Below are 17295 nucleotides of genomic sequence, written 5' to 3'. Positions count from 1 at the left end.
ACTTTATAACCTGAATACTAAGGTGTGTTCAAATGCTCTTATTCTGCTTCCAAGCCTATTAGAACTGCAGTAGTGAAGAACAAAGGAAACAGGAGAGATAGCTAAAGAACATAGACAAGTATGGAACCACAGGCTAACATGACTTGCTGAATGATATGGTTTTAATCTTACTAGCCTGTCTTTTCTGAATGATATGAGTTGATTCATGCCAGCCTGTCTATGATATGAGTAGTCTCTTACCAGCTTGTCTTTGCTAAATGAGTTGACTCTTACCAGCCAGTGTTTGCTGAATGATATGACCAGTAAAGTAGTTGTAAATGCTGATTGCCATCCGCGGTAAGTAAAGTTGCGCTCCCTATACTTTCAATGCCTTTTTTTCTGCCGAAGGTGGGTGAACACAGATGTGGTTTTACCCTCCAATACACCATTGGATATGACTCTTACCAGCCTGTCTTTGAAGAAAGATTCACCTCTTACCAGTCTGTCTTTGCTGATGATGAGCAGGCCTTTAGCTCCGTTGAGCTGGGCCAGGCGGACCTTCTCGTAGAAAGTGCAGTTCCCCCTCATTACCATGGGGATACGATTGGGGAAGCCCCCCTCCGGGACGTCCGACGAGGAACACAGGACTGACGGTGTCAGGTCATAGATCTGGAGACGGGACTGGAGACAAAGGATAGGTTAACAATGGGGGGCGCTCGCAATGTTTCAACTTGTCAGGGCAGCTGTATTTTGAGAGTATCCAGCATAGAGCACAAACACACACAAATGTTTGTCCGACATCTCTCAGGAATTTAGGATACTCCACCACTTACTGCTTTGTTGAGGTGCTGAGGTAGACGAGCCCACTGGGAGTTGAAGAAGATGCAGTAATCTTTTCCTTTGCTCTGGCCTTTGTTTCTGAAATGGGCCATGCCATATTCCCCGACAACCTTGCATAAGAGAATGAAAATTATTAACAGACAGTGGTCAGAAGAACTTAAGATGTTTCAGAGACTGGCCTAGACCTTGATCATGACTCTCAGTTCCATTACATTACACATAAGAGTCATTGGACGAAGGTGTAATGTTCAGACCGAGCCCCGACACTCAATCGGAACCAGTGGAGGCTGCTGAGGGGAGGACAGCTCATAATTACGTCTGGAATGGAGTCAATGGAGTGGTATCAACCACATGGAAACAACGTCTTTGAGGTGTAGGATACCATTCCATTGACTATATTCAAGACATTACTATGAGCCGTCCTCCCTTCAGTATCCCCCACTGGTCTGAACATTAACACGCATCATTTGCGGTATGGTTTTGGAAGCATAAGGACCGTATCCTTTAGAGGTCGGCTGTTTAATCGTAATGGCTGATTAATTAGGGCCGATTTCAAGTTTTCATAACAATCGGAAATCTGTATTTTTGGACACCGATTTTGCCTTCTTTTTTTTTTACGCCTTTATTTAATCTTTATTTAACTAAGCAAGTCAGTTAAAGAACACATTCTTATTTTCAATGACGGCCTAGGAACGGTGGGTTAACTGCCTTGTTCAGGGGCAGAACGACAGATTTTCACCTTGTCATTTCCATATGAAATTGGGTGCCATTGGGTGCTGGGGGCGAGTGCAGGCCCACAACAATGGCCAGAGTTGAATGGAACAGCACTTCACCTTAGTGACTGTTCCCTCTGCTCTATACAATATATATCTGTTTATTTTATGTGATGATAAAAGGCTCATACAATACAAATATATTTTTTTCGTCCGCACCTTGGGGGAGGGGGGGGGGGTTCTGTCACGCCCTGGTCTTAGTATTTTGTGTTTTCTTTATTTATGTGGTCAGGCCTGTCACGCCTTGGTCTTAGTATTTTGTGTTTTCTTTAATTATTTGTTCAGGCCAGGGTGTGACATGGGTTTATTGTGTTGTCGTATTGGGGTTTTTGTAGGCATTGGGATTGTGGCTGATTAGGGGTGTGTCTAGCATAGGCTTGGCTGCCTGAGGCGGTTCTCAATCAGAGTCAGGTGATTCTCGTTGTCTCTGATTGGGAACCATATTTAGGTAGCCTGAGTTTTACTGTGTATTTTGTGGGTGATTGTTCCTGTCTCTGTGTAGTGTTCACCAGATAGGCTGTAATTAGGTTTTCATGTTTCGTTTGTTGTTTTTGTATTTTAGTTATTTCATGTATCGCTATTCTTTCATTACAGAACATGAGTAACCACCACGCTGCATTTTGGTCCGATCCTTGTTCTACCTCTTCGTCAGAGGAGGAGATAGAAGAGAGCCGTTACAGAATCACCCACCACACCCGGACCAAGCGGCGTGGTAACAGGCAGCGACAGCAGGAGCAGCGAAAGGAGGAATGGACATGGGAAGACGTTTTGGATGGCAAGGGTTGTTACACTTGGGAGGAGATACTGGCTGGAAGAGATCGCCTCCCATGGGAACAGGTGGAGTCACTTAGGAGAACAGAGGCAGCCGGAGATAGGAGCCGGCGATACGAGGGAACACGGTTGGCAAGGAAGCCCGAAAAGCAGCCCCAAAAATGTATTGGGGGGGGGGCTCAGGGAGAGAGTGGCAGAGTCAGGGTTCAGACCTGAGCCAACTCCCCCTGTTTATCGTGAGGAGCAGCGATCACATGACTTCTGGATGTGGGAGGAGATATTGGACGGAAAAGGACCCTGGGCACAGCCTGGTGAATATCGACGCCCCAAAGAAGAACTGGAGGCGGAGAAAGCGGAGAGGCGCTGGTATGAAGAGGCAGCACGGCGACGCGGATGGAAGCCCGAGAGTCAGCCGCAAAAATGTATTGGGGGGAGGCTCACAGGGAGTATGGCTACGCCAGGTAGGAGACCTGCACAAACTTCCTGTGCTTACCGGGGGGCTAAAGAGACCGGGCAGGCACCGTGTTATGCTATGGAGCGCACAGTGTCTCCAGTGCGGGTGCATAGCCCGGTGCGGTACATACCAGCTCTTCGTATTGGCCGGGCTAGAGTGGGCATCGAGCCAGATAAGGTTGGGCAGGCTCGGTGCTCAAGAGCTCCAGTGCGCCTGCACGGTCCGGTCTATCCAGTGCCACCTCCACACACCAGTCCTCCGGTGGCAGCTCCCCGCACCAGGCTTCCTGTGCGTGTCCTCGGCCCAGTACCACCAGTGCCAGCACCACGCACCAGGCCTTCAGTGCGCCTCGCCTGTTCAGCGCTACCAGAGCCTTTCTCCTCTCCAGCGCTGTCGGAGTCTCCCGCCTGTTTAGCGCTGTCGGAGTCTCCCGCCTGTTTAGCGCTGTCGGAGTCTCCCGCCTGTTTAGCGCTGCCAGAGCCTTCCTCCTCTCCAGCGCTGCCGGAGTCTCCCGCCTGTTTAGCACTGTCGGAGTCTCCCGCCTGTTTAGCGCTATCAGAGCCTTCCTCCTCTCCAGCCCTGCCGGAGTCTCCTGCCTGTTCAGTGCAGCCAGAGCTGCCAATCTGCATGGAGCAGCCAGAGCTGCCAGTCTGCATGGAGAAGCCAGAGCTGCCAGTCTGCATGGAGCAGCCAGAGCTGCCAGTCTGCATGGAGCAGCCAGAGCTGCCAGTATACATGGAGCAGCCAGAGCTGCCAGTATGCATGGAGCAGCCAGAGCTGCCAGTATGCATGGAGCAGCCAGAGCTGCCAGTATGCATGGAGCAGCCAGAGCTGCCAGTCTGCATGGAGCAGCCAGAGCTGCCAGTCTGCATGGAGCTGCCAGAGCTGCCAGTCTGCATGGAGCTGCCAGTCTGCATGGAGCAGCCAGAGCTGCCAGTCTGCATGGAGCTGCCAGTCTGCATGGAGCAGCCAGAGCAGCCAGAGCTGCCAGTATGCATGGAGCAGCCAGAGCTGCCAGTCTGCATGGAGCAGCCAGAGCTGCCAGTCTGCATGGAGCTGCCAGAGCTGCCAGTCTGCATGGAGCTGCCAGTCTGCATGGAGCAGCCAGAGCTGCCAGTCTGCATGGACCTGCCAGTCTGCATGGAGCAGCCAGAGCAGCCAGAGCTGCCAGTCAGCCAGGATCCGCCAGTCAGCCAGGATCCGCCAGTCAGCCAGGATCTTCCAGATCCGCTAGTCAGCCAGGATCCGCCAGTCAGCCAGGATCCGCCAGTCAGCCATGATCTTCCAGATCCGTCAGTCAGCCAGGATCCACCAGTCAGCCAGGATCTTCCAGATCCGCCAGTCAGCCAGGATTTTCCAGATCCGCCATTCAGCCAGGATCCGCCATTCAGCCAGGATCCGCCAGTCAACCAGGATCTGCCGGAACCGCCAGTCAGCCAGGATCTGCCAGAACCACCAGCTAGCCAGGATCTGCCAGAGCCAACTACCTGCCTGAGCTTCCTCTCAGTACTGGGCTTCCTCTCAGTACTGGGCTTCCCCTCAGTGCCGAGCTTCCCCTCAGTGCCGAGCTTCCCCTCAGTGCCGAGCTTCCCCTCAGTGCCGAGCTTCCCCTCAGTGCCGAGCTACCCCTCAGTCCCGAGCTACCCCTCAGTCCCGAGCTACCCTCAGTCCCGAGCTTCTACCTCAGTCCCGAGCTTCTACCTCAGTCCCGAGCTTCTACCTCAGTCCCGAGCTTCTACCTCAGTCCCGAGCTTCTACCTCAGTCCCGAGCTGCCCCTCAGTCCAGTGGGGTCCTTGGTGAGGGTTATTAGGCCAAGGTCGGCGGCGAGGGTCGCCAATCAGAGGACGCGTTACAGGGGGACTAAGACTTGGTTGGAGTGGGGTCCACGTTCCGAGCCGGAGCCGCCACCGTGGACAGACGCCCACCCGGACCCTCCCCTATGGGTTTAAGTGTGCGGCCGGCAGTCCGCACCTTGGGGAGGGGGGGGGTTCTGTCACGCCCTGGTCTTAGTATTTTGTGTTTTCTTTATTTATTTGGTCAGGCCAGGGTGTGACATGGGTTTATTTTGTGGTGTGTTTGTGTATTGGGGTTTTTTCGTATGTTTTGGGATTGTGGCTTAGTGGGGTGTTCTAGCAAAGTCTATGGTTGCCTGAGGCGGTTCTCAATCAGAGGCAGGTGATTCTCGTTGTCTCTGATTGGGAACCATATTTAGGCAGCCATATGCTTTGAGTGTTTCGTGGGTGATTGTTCCTGTCTCTGTGTTTATTGTCACAAGATAGGCTGTATAGGTTTTCACGTTCCGTTTCTTGTTTTTGTATTTCATCGTGTTTCTTCATCATTAAAGATGTATCGATTTAACCACGCTGCATTTTGGTCCGACTCTCCTTCGATGGAAGAAAACCGTAACATACAGGTTAAATTGATACACACTTTTACAGGGTTAGTGTTCCCACACAGCCCTATCTCCATGATACAGCACGTTTACGGAAGACAGAGGGACAACCTGTGCTAATTAGCTCTCTAGCATGCTCCAAACACCTGTGTAACGGAAGAAGGCCGCCAGAAGCGTGTTGTCACCAAAAATATACTGTCGGCTGCAACTGTGATGAAGCCGGTTATAACACTGTACAGTAAGTGTATATTTTGCATTTGACAAATTATTTTGATGTAATATTAAAGTAAAGTGTGTCCCCGCCCCTGTTTCGGTAAAAAGCTGATGATAGGGCTGGAGAAATGTAACCACCCCCCACACACACGGGACGTTTGAGCTAACGTGGGCTAATGTGATTAGCATGATGTTTTAAGTAACAAGAACATTTCCCAGGACATAGACATATCTGATATGGGCAGAAAGCTTACATTATTGTTAATCTAACTGCAGTCCAATTTACAGTAGCTATTACAGCGAAGGAATACCATGCTATTGTTTGAGGAGAGTGCACAGTTATGAACATGAAAATGTATTTTAATAAACCAATTAGGCACATTTGGGCAGTCTTGATACAACATTTTGAACAGAAATGCAATGGTTCATTGGATCAGTCTAAAACTTTGCCAAAATCTAAATTGAGCCTAATCTTAAACCACCGCGATACTTCAACTATCAAACTGAGTTAGTTTCTTGTAATCTCTCCAACTTCTGGCTACTTCTTCTTTGGGTTTTATATGGTGGTTGGCAACCAACTTTAAGGTGCATTACCACAAAATTGCTTCCAACACTCTACTCAGCAAACTGGATGCAGTTTATCACAGTGCCATCCGTTTTGTCACTAAAGCACCTTATACCACCCACCACTGCGACTTGTATGCTCTAGTCGGCTGGCCCTCGCTACATATTCGTCGCCAGACCCACTGGCTCCAGGTCATCTACAAGTCCATGCTAGGTAAAGTTCCGCCTTATCTCAGTTCACTGGTCACGATGGCAGCACGCGCTCCAGCAGGTGTATCTCACTGATCATCCCTAAAGCCAACACCTCATTTGGCCGCCTTTCGTTCCAGTTCTCTGCTGCCTGCGACTGGAACGAATTGCAAAAATCGCTGAAGTTGGAGACTTTTATCTCCCTCACCAACTTCAAACATCTGCTATCTGAGCAGTTAACCGATCGCTGCAGCTGTACATAGTCTTATCGGTAAAAGCCCACCCATTTTTACCTACCTCATCCCCATACTGTTTTATTTATTTACTTTTCTGCTATTTTGCACACCAATATCTCTACCTGTACATTACCATCTGATCATTTATCACTCCAGTGTTATTAATCTGCAAAATTGTAATTATTCGCCTACCATCTCATGCCTTTTGCACACAATGTATATAGACTCCCCTTTTTTTTCTACTGTGTTATTGACTTGTTAATTGTTTACTCCATGTGTAACTCTGTGTTGTCTGTTCACACTGCTATGCTTTATCTTGGCCAGGTCGCAGTTGCAAATGAGAATTTGTTCTCAACTAGCCTACCTGGTTAAATAAAGGTGAAATAAAAAATACAAATTTAAAAAAAAATACCAACTGGACTGGAGTGTGGACCTCAGTTCATCGTTCAATCACCCAAGTGGGTAAATGCTCCTAAAAACCAATGAGGAGATGGGAGAGGCAGGACTTGCACATGTCAAGTGTCACACATAGAACCAAGTTCTATTTTAGCATCTGGATACGCAGACGCTTGTTGATGCACACACGATGCAAGCGGTGTGGTCAGCATGTAATGCACTACATCGCAGTGCTAGAGGAGTCATTACAGACCTGGGTTCAATCCCGAGCTGTATCACAACCGGCCATGATCAGGATTCCCATGTGGCAGCACAGAATTGGCCCAGCATCGTCAGGGTTAGGGGACTGTTCATTGTAAAAAACCATTTGTTCTAACTGACTTGCCAGTTAAATAAAGGTTAAATAAATACACAATAAAACGAGCCCTGTGTAACTACGAATATTCTCAGCGCCCTACTGTACCTCGACTAACCTGTATCCCAGCACATTGACTCGGTACAGGTAGCCCCTTTATATAGCCTCGTTATTGTTATGTAATTTTCTTGTGTTACTTTTTGATTTGATTTAGTTTATTTAGTAAATATCTTCTTAACTCTATTTCCTTAACTGCATTGTCGGTTAAAAAAAGGACTCATTTCACGGTAAGGTCTACCTACACCTGCTGTATTCCGCGCATGTGACAAATAACATTTGATTTGTACTCAATCGTTGGTGTATGTTAGCATGCACATGTAACGGATGTGAAACGACTAGCTTAGTTAGCGGTGGTGCGCGCTAAATAGCGTTTCAATCGGTGACGTCACTTGCTCTGAGACCTTGAAGTAGTAGTTCCCGTGGCTCTGCAAGGGCCGCGGCTTTTGTGGGTAACGATGCTTTGTGGGTGACTGTTGTTGATGTGTGCAGAGGGTCCTTGGTTCGCGCCCGGGTATGGGCGAGGGGACGGTCTAATGTTATACTGTTACACACACTGATTACCTCGACAAAAGTACGAGTACTGACTGTTTAGATTGTTTTACAGATTAAGGCCACATTATATTAGGTGAATAGACATGAGACCAATCTCACCTGTTTTAGGAAAATAACTGCCCAAACCAGGTTTAGCGAAGCCTTCATACTGCTTAGCTTATTGTTATCTCCCAATTACCCGCACTGCTCCGGTCTGGTCGTGACTAGTTACCACAGCCACAAAATCTTAAGTATGGCTAAACTCCGCCTATTTCTAAAAGGTATCTTCTTTAAATCATATTTTAAACCGAAACTTAACTACACTGCTAACCTTATGCCTTAACCTTAAATTAAGGCCAAAAAGCTCATTTTTGTTCATTCATTAATTTTTATGATACCCACTGCTCAGCACACAGTGCGGCCACCAGCTGTTTTGCCAACTCCCGCCCATATTATCAAATGCGTTTATCATTGGTTGATTTTGATCCAGCGCCGAGGTACATACATTTTGATTGGTTTACATCGATGCCAATGAAATTATTTTGATAAAATCCAGGTGTTTTCTGTCCGCATGCTAGCTAAACTTGTGATTTACAATACATTGAGGAGTTAAAATTGGTCTAAAATAGGCTAAATTTGATTTAATGTATATAGAAACAACTTAAAACAGCTGAGCTAAAAATTTATTATTTTGCTTCTTCCGGGTCAAAGGTTGGAGTTCGAAAGGCGTAGCTGGAACAGTTTAAAAATGGCGGTGAGTCAACCATATCTTCCATAAACTTTTTTAAATCGTCGTAAACTATTTATTGACTATTGTATGTTATTTACTTAGCGATTGAAAATACGTGTCTCTTTCAATCCAGCAACAGTATTCTGGTAACTAGCAAGTGAGGGCAGAGTAGACATATTTGGGAGCGTGCTAATTAGATTGCATCGTGTTGTCAATGAAACCGACTAAGCAAAAAAAATATCTCTTGGAACCCCGTTGGGACGTTGCAGATGACGAGAATATATTCAGCAAAACGTGCAACGTTAGACTACATAAGAACATTCCGTATAGACATAAAAAAAAAAAAAAACATAATCATCAAATGAACTCAAGTTGTCTGAGAATGATGGGCCGTCTACTACAAAAACCTAACAGGGCAGTTCATACAGGCTGCAGGAGGTTGTGGAATATTTGGTAGGCTTTTATACTGAACAAACATTTTAACGCAACATGTTAAGTGTTGGTCCCATGTTTCATGAGCTGAAATAAAATATCCCAGAAATGTTATATACGCTCCAAAATCTTATTTCTAAAATTGTGTACAATTGTTTTACATCCCTGTTAGCAGTGCTTGACTTGGGATGGAAGAAGTGCAGGAGCTGTCTTTTTCCAAATCGGTCCATTAGACTATGTTCACTGAAATTCACAAATGACATTATGCTGGACAGACCTGATTATTTACTCTTAACGGGTTATACAAATTTTCCATGACTTCTAACCAAATGTTCATTATTATTATTATAGCCTACATGAAAAAGTAAGTATTATTGGCACTGGAAAGCTGCTCTGTGTGATGTAGACTTCTACAGTGGCTGTGCCCTTCATCGAGGCACTTAGTCCCCCACGTAGAGCTGCACTGTTAGTCACATGCTGTTAACATGTGGTCAACCCTCCATCTGGAGAGCTCCTGGGTGTGCAGGCTTTTTCAACATTACAACCAAATACTTTTGTCTTTTATAAAATGATTCCCTCATTCAATTAAACAGGGGTCAAATGGATACGGTAGGCTACTTCAAAGCAAGGTATCTAAACTAGACATGTTTATATATAAGGCTGAAATATTAATGTTTCTGGGGAGATCTATGCACAGCAAGTTATTTGTCAATTAGGCTACTCTTAAAAATATAACGTTGTCGCAATCACATGGCTAATGTTTAATAGAGGAGAATCACAGCTTTCCAAATGTGCAGATGTATTTAGGCTCTACAGTGCCGGTGGAAAGGCAACAATGAAATGAATGCTTAGCTATAGTTACCTAGCGAGACAAATGCTACTAGTTATGTTTTGAATTGGTGATCTAGTTAGTCTGTCGTTATTTTATACCTGCTTCTGAAATGTCGCTCTCTCTCCTCGGGCAACGGCCCACTCGCACTGGCACACAAGCAGCACCATAGACCTGCACTGAAGGGTCATTCCGATATTGGCTGATATGTAGTTGTTTAATTGATTGATCATTTTTAAAGTGTGCTTTCATGAATTACATTAACAATTATGAAACTAATTTCCATGACTTTTCGTGACCTTACAAACCCTCATTTGACAATTTGGAACAGTGCATCATGCCATTCAGGCTGGCACATTTTCAATCTGCGCAATCTCAAAGCCTACTGGCACACACAGATTCACAGAATAGAGGCAAATAAACTTGAACTAAGCGGAATCAAGAAATGAATACCCACTTTCCATTGCTATTCAATGAAGATTCCGCTTTGATCAACCTTTTTTGCCTTGGTGTGTGCATCTGGAGCCAGTGATAGGCTATTTTTGTTTTTTTATAGATGAGCCGGTATGCAATTCCCCCAAAATTTGAAGTGTCGGTACAGCCTTCAAACAGCTCCCGCCCAAGTCAAGCACTGCCTGTTAAGGAGCATTTCTCCTTTGCCAAGATATGCCACACCTGTTAGGTGGATGGATTATCAAGAAGTTGATTAAACAGCATGATCATTACACAGCTGCACCTTGTGCTGGGGACAATAAAAGGCCACAATGACACAGATGTCTCATGTTTTGAGGGAGTGTGCAATTGGTAACAGCTGTTGCCAGAGAATTGAATGTTACTTTATCTCCCGGTACTAGCTACTCACTGTTTATTATCTATGCATAGTCACTTTACCCCTACCTACATGTACATGTTACCTAAATTAACCTGTACGGTATCCCCTGTATATAGCCTCATTATTGTTATTTTATTCGAATTTGTTTTCTTCTTTTTTCTTCTTGAAAATGCATTGTTGGTTAAGGTCTTGTAAGTAAGCATTTCACGGTAAGGTTTGGCGCATGTGACAAATACAATTTGATTTGATAAGCCAACCACCAACGTCGTTTTAGAGAATTTGGCTGTGCCTCCAACCGGCCTCACAACCACAGACCATCTGTAACTACACCAGCCCAGGACCTCCACATCCGACTTCTTCACCTGCGGGATCGTACGAGGCCAGCCACTAGGAACGCTAATGAAACTGTGGTTTTGCACAAAACCATCTCAGGGAAGCTCATCTGCATGCCCTGTCATCCTCATCCGGGTCTTGACCTGACTGCAATTAAGCTTCAGTGGGCAAATGCTCATCTTCGATGGACATTGGCACGCTAGAGAAGTGTGCTCTTCATGGATGAATCCCGGTTTCAACTGTGCCGGACAGATGGCATTTATGGCATTTTGTAGGTGAGCAGTTTGCTGAACAAAGTGCCCCATGGTGGGGTTATGGTATGGGCAGGCATAAGCTACGGACAATGAACACAATTGCATTTTATTGATGGCAATTTGAATGCACAGAGATACTGAAATACTGTGACGAGATCTTGGTAGCCGCCATCATGTTAATGCACGGCCCCATGTTGCAAGGATTTGTACACAATTCCTGGAAGCTGAAAATGTCCCAGTTCTTCCATGGCCTGCATACTCATAAGACATGTCACCCATTGAGCATGTTTTGAGATGCTCTGAATCGACATGTAAGACAGTGTGGGCCAGTTCCCGCCAATATCCAGCAACTTCGCACAGCCATTGAAGAGAAGTGAGACAACATTCCACATGCCACAATCAACCGCCTGATCAACTCTATGCGAAGGAGATGTGTCGCGCTGCATGAGGCAAATGTTGGTCACACCAGATACTGACTGGTGTACTGACTGTTCATTACGTAATCAGGCTCTTACGCCCCTACCTTTTTTTGTAAGGTATCTCTGACCCAACCGATGCGTATCTGTATTCCCAGTCATGTGAAATCCATAGATTAGGGCCTAATGAATTGATTTCATTATATGAACTGCAACTCAGTAAAATCTTAGACATTATTATAGACATTAACTCAGGAGACTGCATGTACCAAGGGTAGATGCAAAAAAATGGCAGAGTGGATAATTTCTTCCATAAACTCTAGCCTTTTTGGATTTGGTTGCCACTTCTTGGCAATTCTGAGGTAATAACTTTGAGCAGACTGTGCGAGCGTTTATGTGGTGAAATAGAATTAGAACTGCCCGCAACCTACGAAGTAAATTGGAGCCAAGCAACCAGCATAGCAACGGACACTTTGGTTCATTACATAATCCGGTCAGAACGTTGCAAATTCTAGCAACAGACCTTGCAACACAACCTTATTTTTTACTTAGCAACACAATCTAGAGCTCATCGAATCCCATTGTGATGTAGAGGGGGACACTATTTGGCATGACAGCCCCCTTCTTGACATTCATTTCCTGCGATAGTACACTTTTTGCCATGGGGCGTAGAGAAAATAACCAGGTTTCCATCTAACCTTTTTATGCGAGTAAAGTACATGTTGGATTAAAAAAAATGTCATGACAGGCCTAAAGGAAATAGCTAATTTGTCTGTAAACTTTCCAAGTGTCAACAAAACACTCCAGACAAGGTGGGATCTTTTTGTGTCAGTAAAATACATTATGCAAGAAAATGCGGTGGAAACGCTTTTATGAGCAAATATTGATTTAATAACTCAATGTATTTAGATCTACTTAATACATTTTGATCAGTAGTTACACCTAATGGTTCTTTTTACTTTAAATTATTATTGCAGATTTACCTAATATACTTGTTATTCAAACATTATTGAATTGATAAATAATCATTAGAAATTGTCAGGTTGACAATGTATGTAAGTCTTCATGTCTCTAACATAACTGGGTCAAATACCTCTAAAATGAATAAATTACTCCTTTCCAATAAATATCGATGATCTTCTTCTGGTGACATGATGATCGATGCTTGGCTGCCAAATTATAATTATTATTCGATTTTTGAAAAATTTGATGAACCTTTATCTAACTAGGCATGTCAGTTAAGAACAATTTCTTATTTACAATGGCGGACTACACCGGCCAAATCCAGACAACGCTGTGCCAATTGTTCGCCGCTCTATCGGACTCCCAATCACGGCCGGTTGTGATACAGCCTGGTTTCGAACCAGGTGTCTGTAGTGACGCCTCTAGCACTGAGATGCAGTGCCTTAGACTGCTGCGCCACTCGGGAGCCCCAATTGACCCACCCCCCCCACCCTGAGCTCTTATGTCCATAATAATGTCATCATGTACTAGGCTACCCGTACTGTATCTGCCAGTTGTTGAATAGAGTGCACCAGTTGTTGGCTAGAGTGCACGTGCCAAGACCAGAGTGGGCACAATCACCATTTATTGCAATTTTTTTCTTTTCTAGCAGCCAGGGGCCCTAAGCGACCGTTTATTTCGCTTATGTCTGGAACCGGCCCTGCATAAACTTATCCTAAACCACCTAATATATCGTCCACTATCTGTTCTATAGTTCTTACAAATTAAAAATGGGTGTCTTTCAATATAGTTAGTCTTCTGACCACTACTAGCGAGAGATGGAGTGGGTTAAAATCTTTGTTAGCGTGAGGTTCAAACTCAGGATTGGTTCATCGCAGCGTGCTAAATAAATATACAAAATGTTTTCCTTTCAGGACAGAAACCAGGACAGAAACAAGGAAGGAGAGAAGAAGAAGAAAGAGAGTATCTTTGACCTGTCAAAGTACATTGATAAACAAATCCGTGTGAAGTTTCAGGGAGGACGAGAGGGTAGGCCTAAATCACAGTTTTTACCTTTTGATCTAGCTATTGAAAAGAAAGTGAAGATAACATTTACTTAGTCCTCTTCATTACTATGTGAAAACATGCAGCTTTCACAACAGAACACTGACAAACTTTTGCCTGTGTGGAAATGCTGTTCCATGACTGGCCACAGTCCTCATCCTCTTCTCTAGTGTTCTTCTCCTTGATTCCATTCAAGATAATAATCCAAATGTATTTGTCTCAGCCAGTGGAGTCCTGAAGGGGTTTGACCCCTTGTTGAACCTGGTATTGGACAGCACCATCGAGTACTTGCGGGGTATGTAGTAGAAACTAAATCTTGCTTGTATGACCTCATATCACTTCTACAGAAGTAAAAATGCACTGCTGGGTTTTTGAGGAGACTGTTGCCCACAGACTTAAATGGAACACGTATGTGATGTAGCCCCTCAGTAAAAAAAATTGACAATGAAACCAAAAGGTCATCCTTTGCCAATTTTATAAGGAAGGTTGTGTTGGGTCATTCATGGTGAAGTTGCACATACTGTCAATGACCTCTGGCCTGTTATGTCACTTCCTTCTGTTGTTTCCAGATCCTGACGACCAGTTCAAGTTGACTGAGGACACGCGGCAGCTGGGCCTGGTGGTTTGTAGAGGGACGTCCGTGGTGCTCATCTGTCCTCAGGACGGCATGGAAGCCATCCCCAACCCCTTCATCCAGCAGCAGGATGGATAGTCGGCCAGTCTCATTCCTCTCGGTTGACCTCACAGTAGTCCAATTCCTGGGGAGTATGTCAATTGTATTTCCTTGATTCCTCGCATCCTCTACTTGCCTCCTTTGCAAAATGCATTGGAGAAGATCCGAGGGTGGCGAATGTAAGATTTACTCCGTGCTTTGAGAAGGAGACAAGGAGGGAGGATGTGAGGATTCAATTAAATATAATTGAGATTAACTCCTATACTCCCCTGTCCCATCTCCCCAAGGTGTACTTCATGTTTACAGCCCCACACGTCTTTGAGTCCCTATAATCAGGAAAATCATTTTGTTGTAATTTAATTGGTTTTGCCAACCTGAATATTGATCTAGCAGGGTATGGTGTGATAGCATGTATTTTGTTTATAACTGAAGAATAGTGATTTAAATGTTTGTTTTTGGTGGGCAAGTGTCTCTGACTGCAGATTTTTTGTTGTTGCTGTGATGGTAAACACTGAAAACGGTTTTATTACTTTTTACTACTGTTTTCCCAGTCAGGCCAGGATTGAACGATATGGCATATTATGTTTTTACGTTCCAAATGTAATACATTGACTATTTTCTTTATTCGTGTGTTTTGCATTGTCTTTGAGCCTCAATGGAACATAGGGCACAACTGGAGTAAATAATTGTGGTTAATGAAACAGACCCATACACATGCCAAGCAGTGGCGATTTTAGCATTTAAATCTTGGTGGGGCAAAAAAAATCAAGTGGGATGCATGCCAGCAAAGCCACAAGACTAAACATTAATTGCACTATAGCGGTGACAAACGGTGCCCACAAACTGTTAGGGCCTACATAAAGCTGTCCCAATATAAACAGACAATGAGAAGCTCTTACAATATTCAATGATTACATTTCTCTAAAACAGGTTATAGACTATATGTGCACCACCAAGTTAGAACAGTAGGCAAAATGAATTAGGTTGAGGCACATTGAACACCGTTTAGGTCTTTGTGTGTCAAAAAAGATGCACGTCATTTAACACTATTTGACATGTTAAATAAGCTTTTAATTTGACATGTCAAATAACACAATTCTATTATAGAATGTTGTGTGTGCTGAATTTGTACGTGCAAGCCAAGCACCAGCACCATGAGTGACACAACACTGAGCCAATCACGGCGTAACGCTCCAGATTTTGCTGGCTCGCCCTACCACCACAGAAAGCACTGAGCTAGGCTGAAACATCTGCATTTTGGAGCTGTCTAACTCAAGAAAACAAAAAAGAGACCATGTGTGTATGCAGCTTTATTAACTGAATTAGATATATTTTACATTGTTTGCAAACTGATATGTGACATGTATTAATGCCAAATAACATGTAAAACAGGCAAGCCCAAAAAATATTATTATTTGTTCTACAAATGTGGAGCTGCCCCACCTGCCCTGGATGACGGGTCGCCACTGATGCCAAGATGTCCAAGTTGTGGAAAAGATAATGTCATGTTTTAGTTGATGAAAATGTGACATGTTGCAATTGTGGTGGGAACCATGAAGCAACTACTTTGGAATGCCTGACAAGGGTGAAGGAGAATGAGGTGGCCAAAATCAGGGCTGTCCAGAGTGTTTCATATGCAGCGGTTCTTAAAAGGGTTGATTGAGTGTTCAAATGGTGTTCCAGAAGAGTTCATGGTGGTGGATAAGCCTTCACTGCAGACTACAGGGGTTGTCTTTCACCAGCAGGACCCAGATATTTCAAAGGTTAAGAAGGTGGACATTGTCACCTTTATAACTATGGTGATTAATGGCACTGCCAAGGTGGAGAGAAGGTCCAGGAAAATAGATGTTATTGTGGGTGCGGTTCCTGGGATTGAAATATTTCTTGGCGGAGGAGTTGCATGGAGTATTGTCACAAGCCATATGGAAATTTGAAGGAAGAAGTGGGAGTTTGTTTTGTTTTTATCAATGTACTATTTTTATTTGGGTGGATTAGGTTAGTTTTCCCTATCGTGTATGGATTTTCTTTTTACCTTTGTAATATATTAAATCAAATTTTATTTGTCACATACACATGGTTAGCAGATGTTAATGCGAGTGTAGTGAAATGCTTGTGCTTCTAGTTCCGACAATGCAGTAATAACCAACGAGTAATCTAACCTAACAATTCCACAACGACTACCTTATACACACAAGTGTAAAGGGATAAAGATATATGAATGAGTGATAATACAGAACGGCAGAGGCAAGATGCAGTAGATGGTATAGAGTACAGTATATACATATGAGATGAGTAATGTAGGGTATGTAAACATAAAAGTGGCATAGTTTAAAGTAGCTAGTGATACATGTATTACATAAAGATGGCAAGATGCAGTAGATGATATAGAGTACAGTATATACATATGAGATGAGTAATGTAGGGTATGTAAACATATTAAGTGGCATTGATAAAGTGGCTAGTGATACATTTTTACATCAATTTCCATTATTAAAGTGGCTGGAGTTGCGTCAGTATGTTGGCAGCAGCCACTCAATGTTAGTGGTGACTGTTTAACAGTCTGATGGCCTTGAGATAGAAGCTGTTTTTCAATCTCTCGGTCCCTGCTTTGATGCACCTGTACTGACCTCGCCTTCTGGATAATAGCGGGGTGAACAGGCAGTGGCTCGGGTGGTTGTTGTCCTTTGATCTTTATGGCCTTCCTGTGATATCGGGTGGTGTAGGTGTCCTGGAGGGCAGGTAGTTTGCCCCCGGTGATGCGTTGTGCAAAGCTCACTACCCTCTGGAGAGCCTTACGGTTGTGGGCGGAGCAGTTGCCATACCAGGCGGTGATACAGCCCGACAGGATGCTCTCGATTGTGCATCTGTAGAAGTTTGTGAGTGCTTTTGGTGACAAGCCGAATTTCTTCATCCTCCTGAGGTTGATGAGGCGCTGCTGCGCCTTCTTCACAACGCTGTCTGTGTGGGTGGACCAATTCAGTTTGTCCGTGATGTGTACGCCAAGGAACTAAAACTTACTACCCTCTCCACTACTG

General features: G+C 44.5%; 2 protein-coding genes across 3 annotated transcripts in view; one reads left to right on the top strand and one right to left on the bottom strand.

The window, feature by feature from the left end:
- LOC112226582 (signal peptide peptidase-like 2B) overlaps positions 1 to 8132 on the bottom strand; it is a 34760-nt gene extending 26628 nt beyond the window's left edge. Inside the window, exons 1-3 of one of the 2 annotated variants that reach the window (XM_042308268.1) lie at positions 7875 to 8132; positions 813 to 929; positions 478 to 660 (exon numbers count right to left, since the gene is read on the bottom strand). In XM_042308268.1, coding sequence (XP_042164202.1) covers positions 478 to 660; positions 813 to 929; positions 7875 to 7922 — 348 coding nt within the window. In that variant the 5' untranslated portion in view covers positions 7923 to 8132. The remainder of the gene's footprint in view (positions 1 to 477; positions 661 to 812; positions 930 to 7874) is intronic. The other variant, XM_024391002.2, reaches the window with a different exon arrangement.
- A 241-nt stretch (positions 8133 to 8373) lies between these two features.
- On the top strand, positions 8374 to 14884 carry LOC112226581 (U6 snRNA-associated Sm-like protein LSm7). Its single transcript, XM_024391001.2, has 4 exons — positions 8374 to 8508; positions 13458 to 13572; positions 13811 to 13882; positions 14157 to 14884. Exons 1-4 carry the CDS (start codon positions 8503 to 8505, stop codon positions 14297 to 14299), a joined length of 336 nt encoding a protein of 111 aa, XP_024246769.1. The 5' UTR covers positions 8374 to 8502; the 3' UTR covers positions 14300 to 14884.
- The last annotated feature ends 2411 nt before the right edge of the window (positions 14885 to 17295 follow it).

This window comes from Oncorhynchus tshawytscha, linkage group LG28 (genome assembly GCF_018296145.1).
Source record: "Oncorhynchus tshawytscha isolate Ot180627B linkage group LG28, Otsh_v2.0, whole genome shotgun sequence".
NCBI classification, from domain to species: Eukaryota; Metazoa; Chordata; class Actinopteri; order Salmoniformes; family Salmonidae; genus Oncorhynchus; species Oncorhynchus tshawytscha.
Note: the sequence above shows the minus strand (reverse complement) of the source record. Positions and strands in the feature narration are given on the sequence as shown.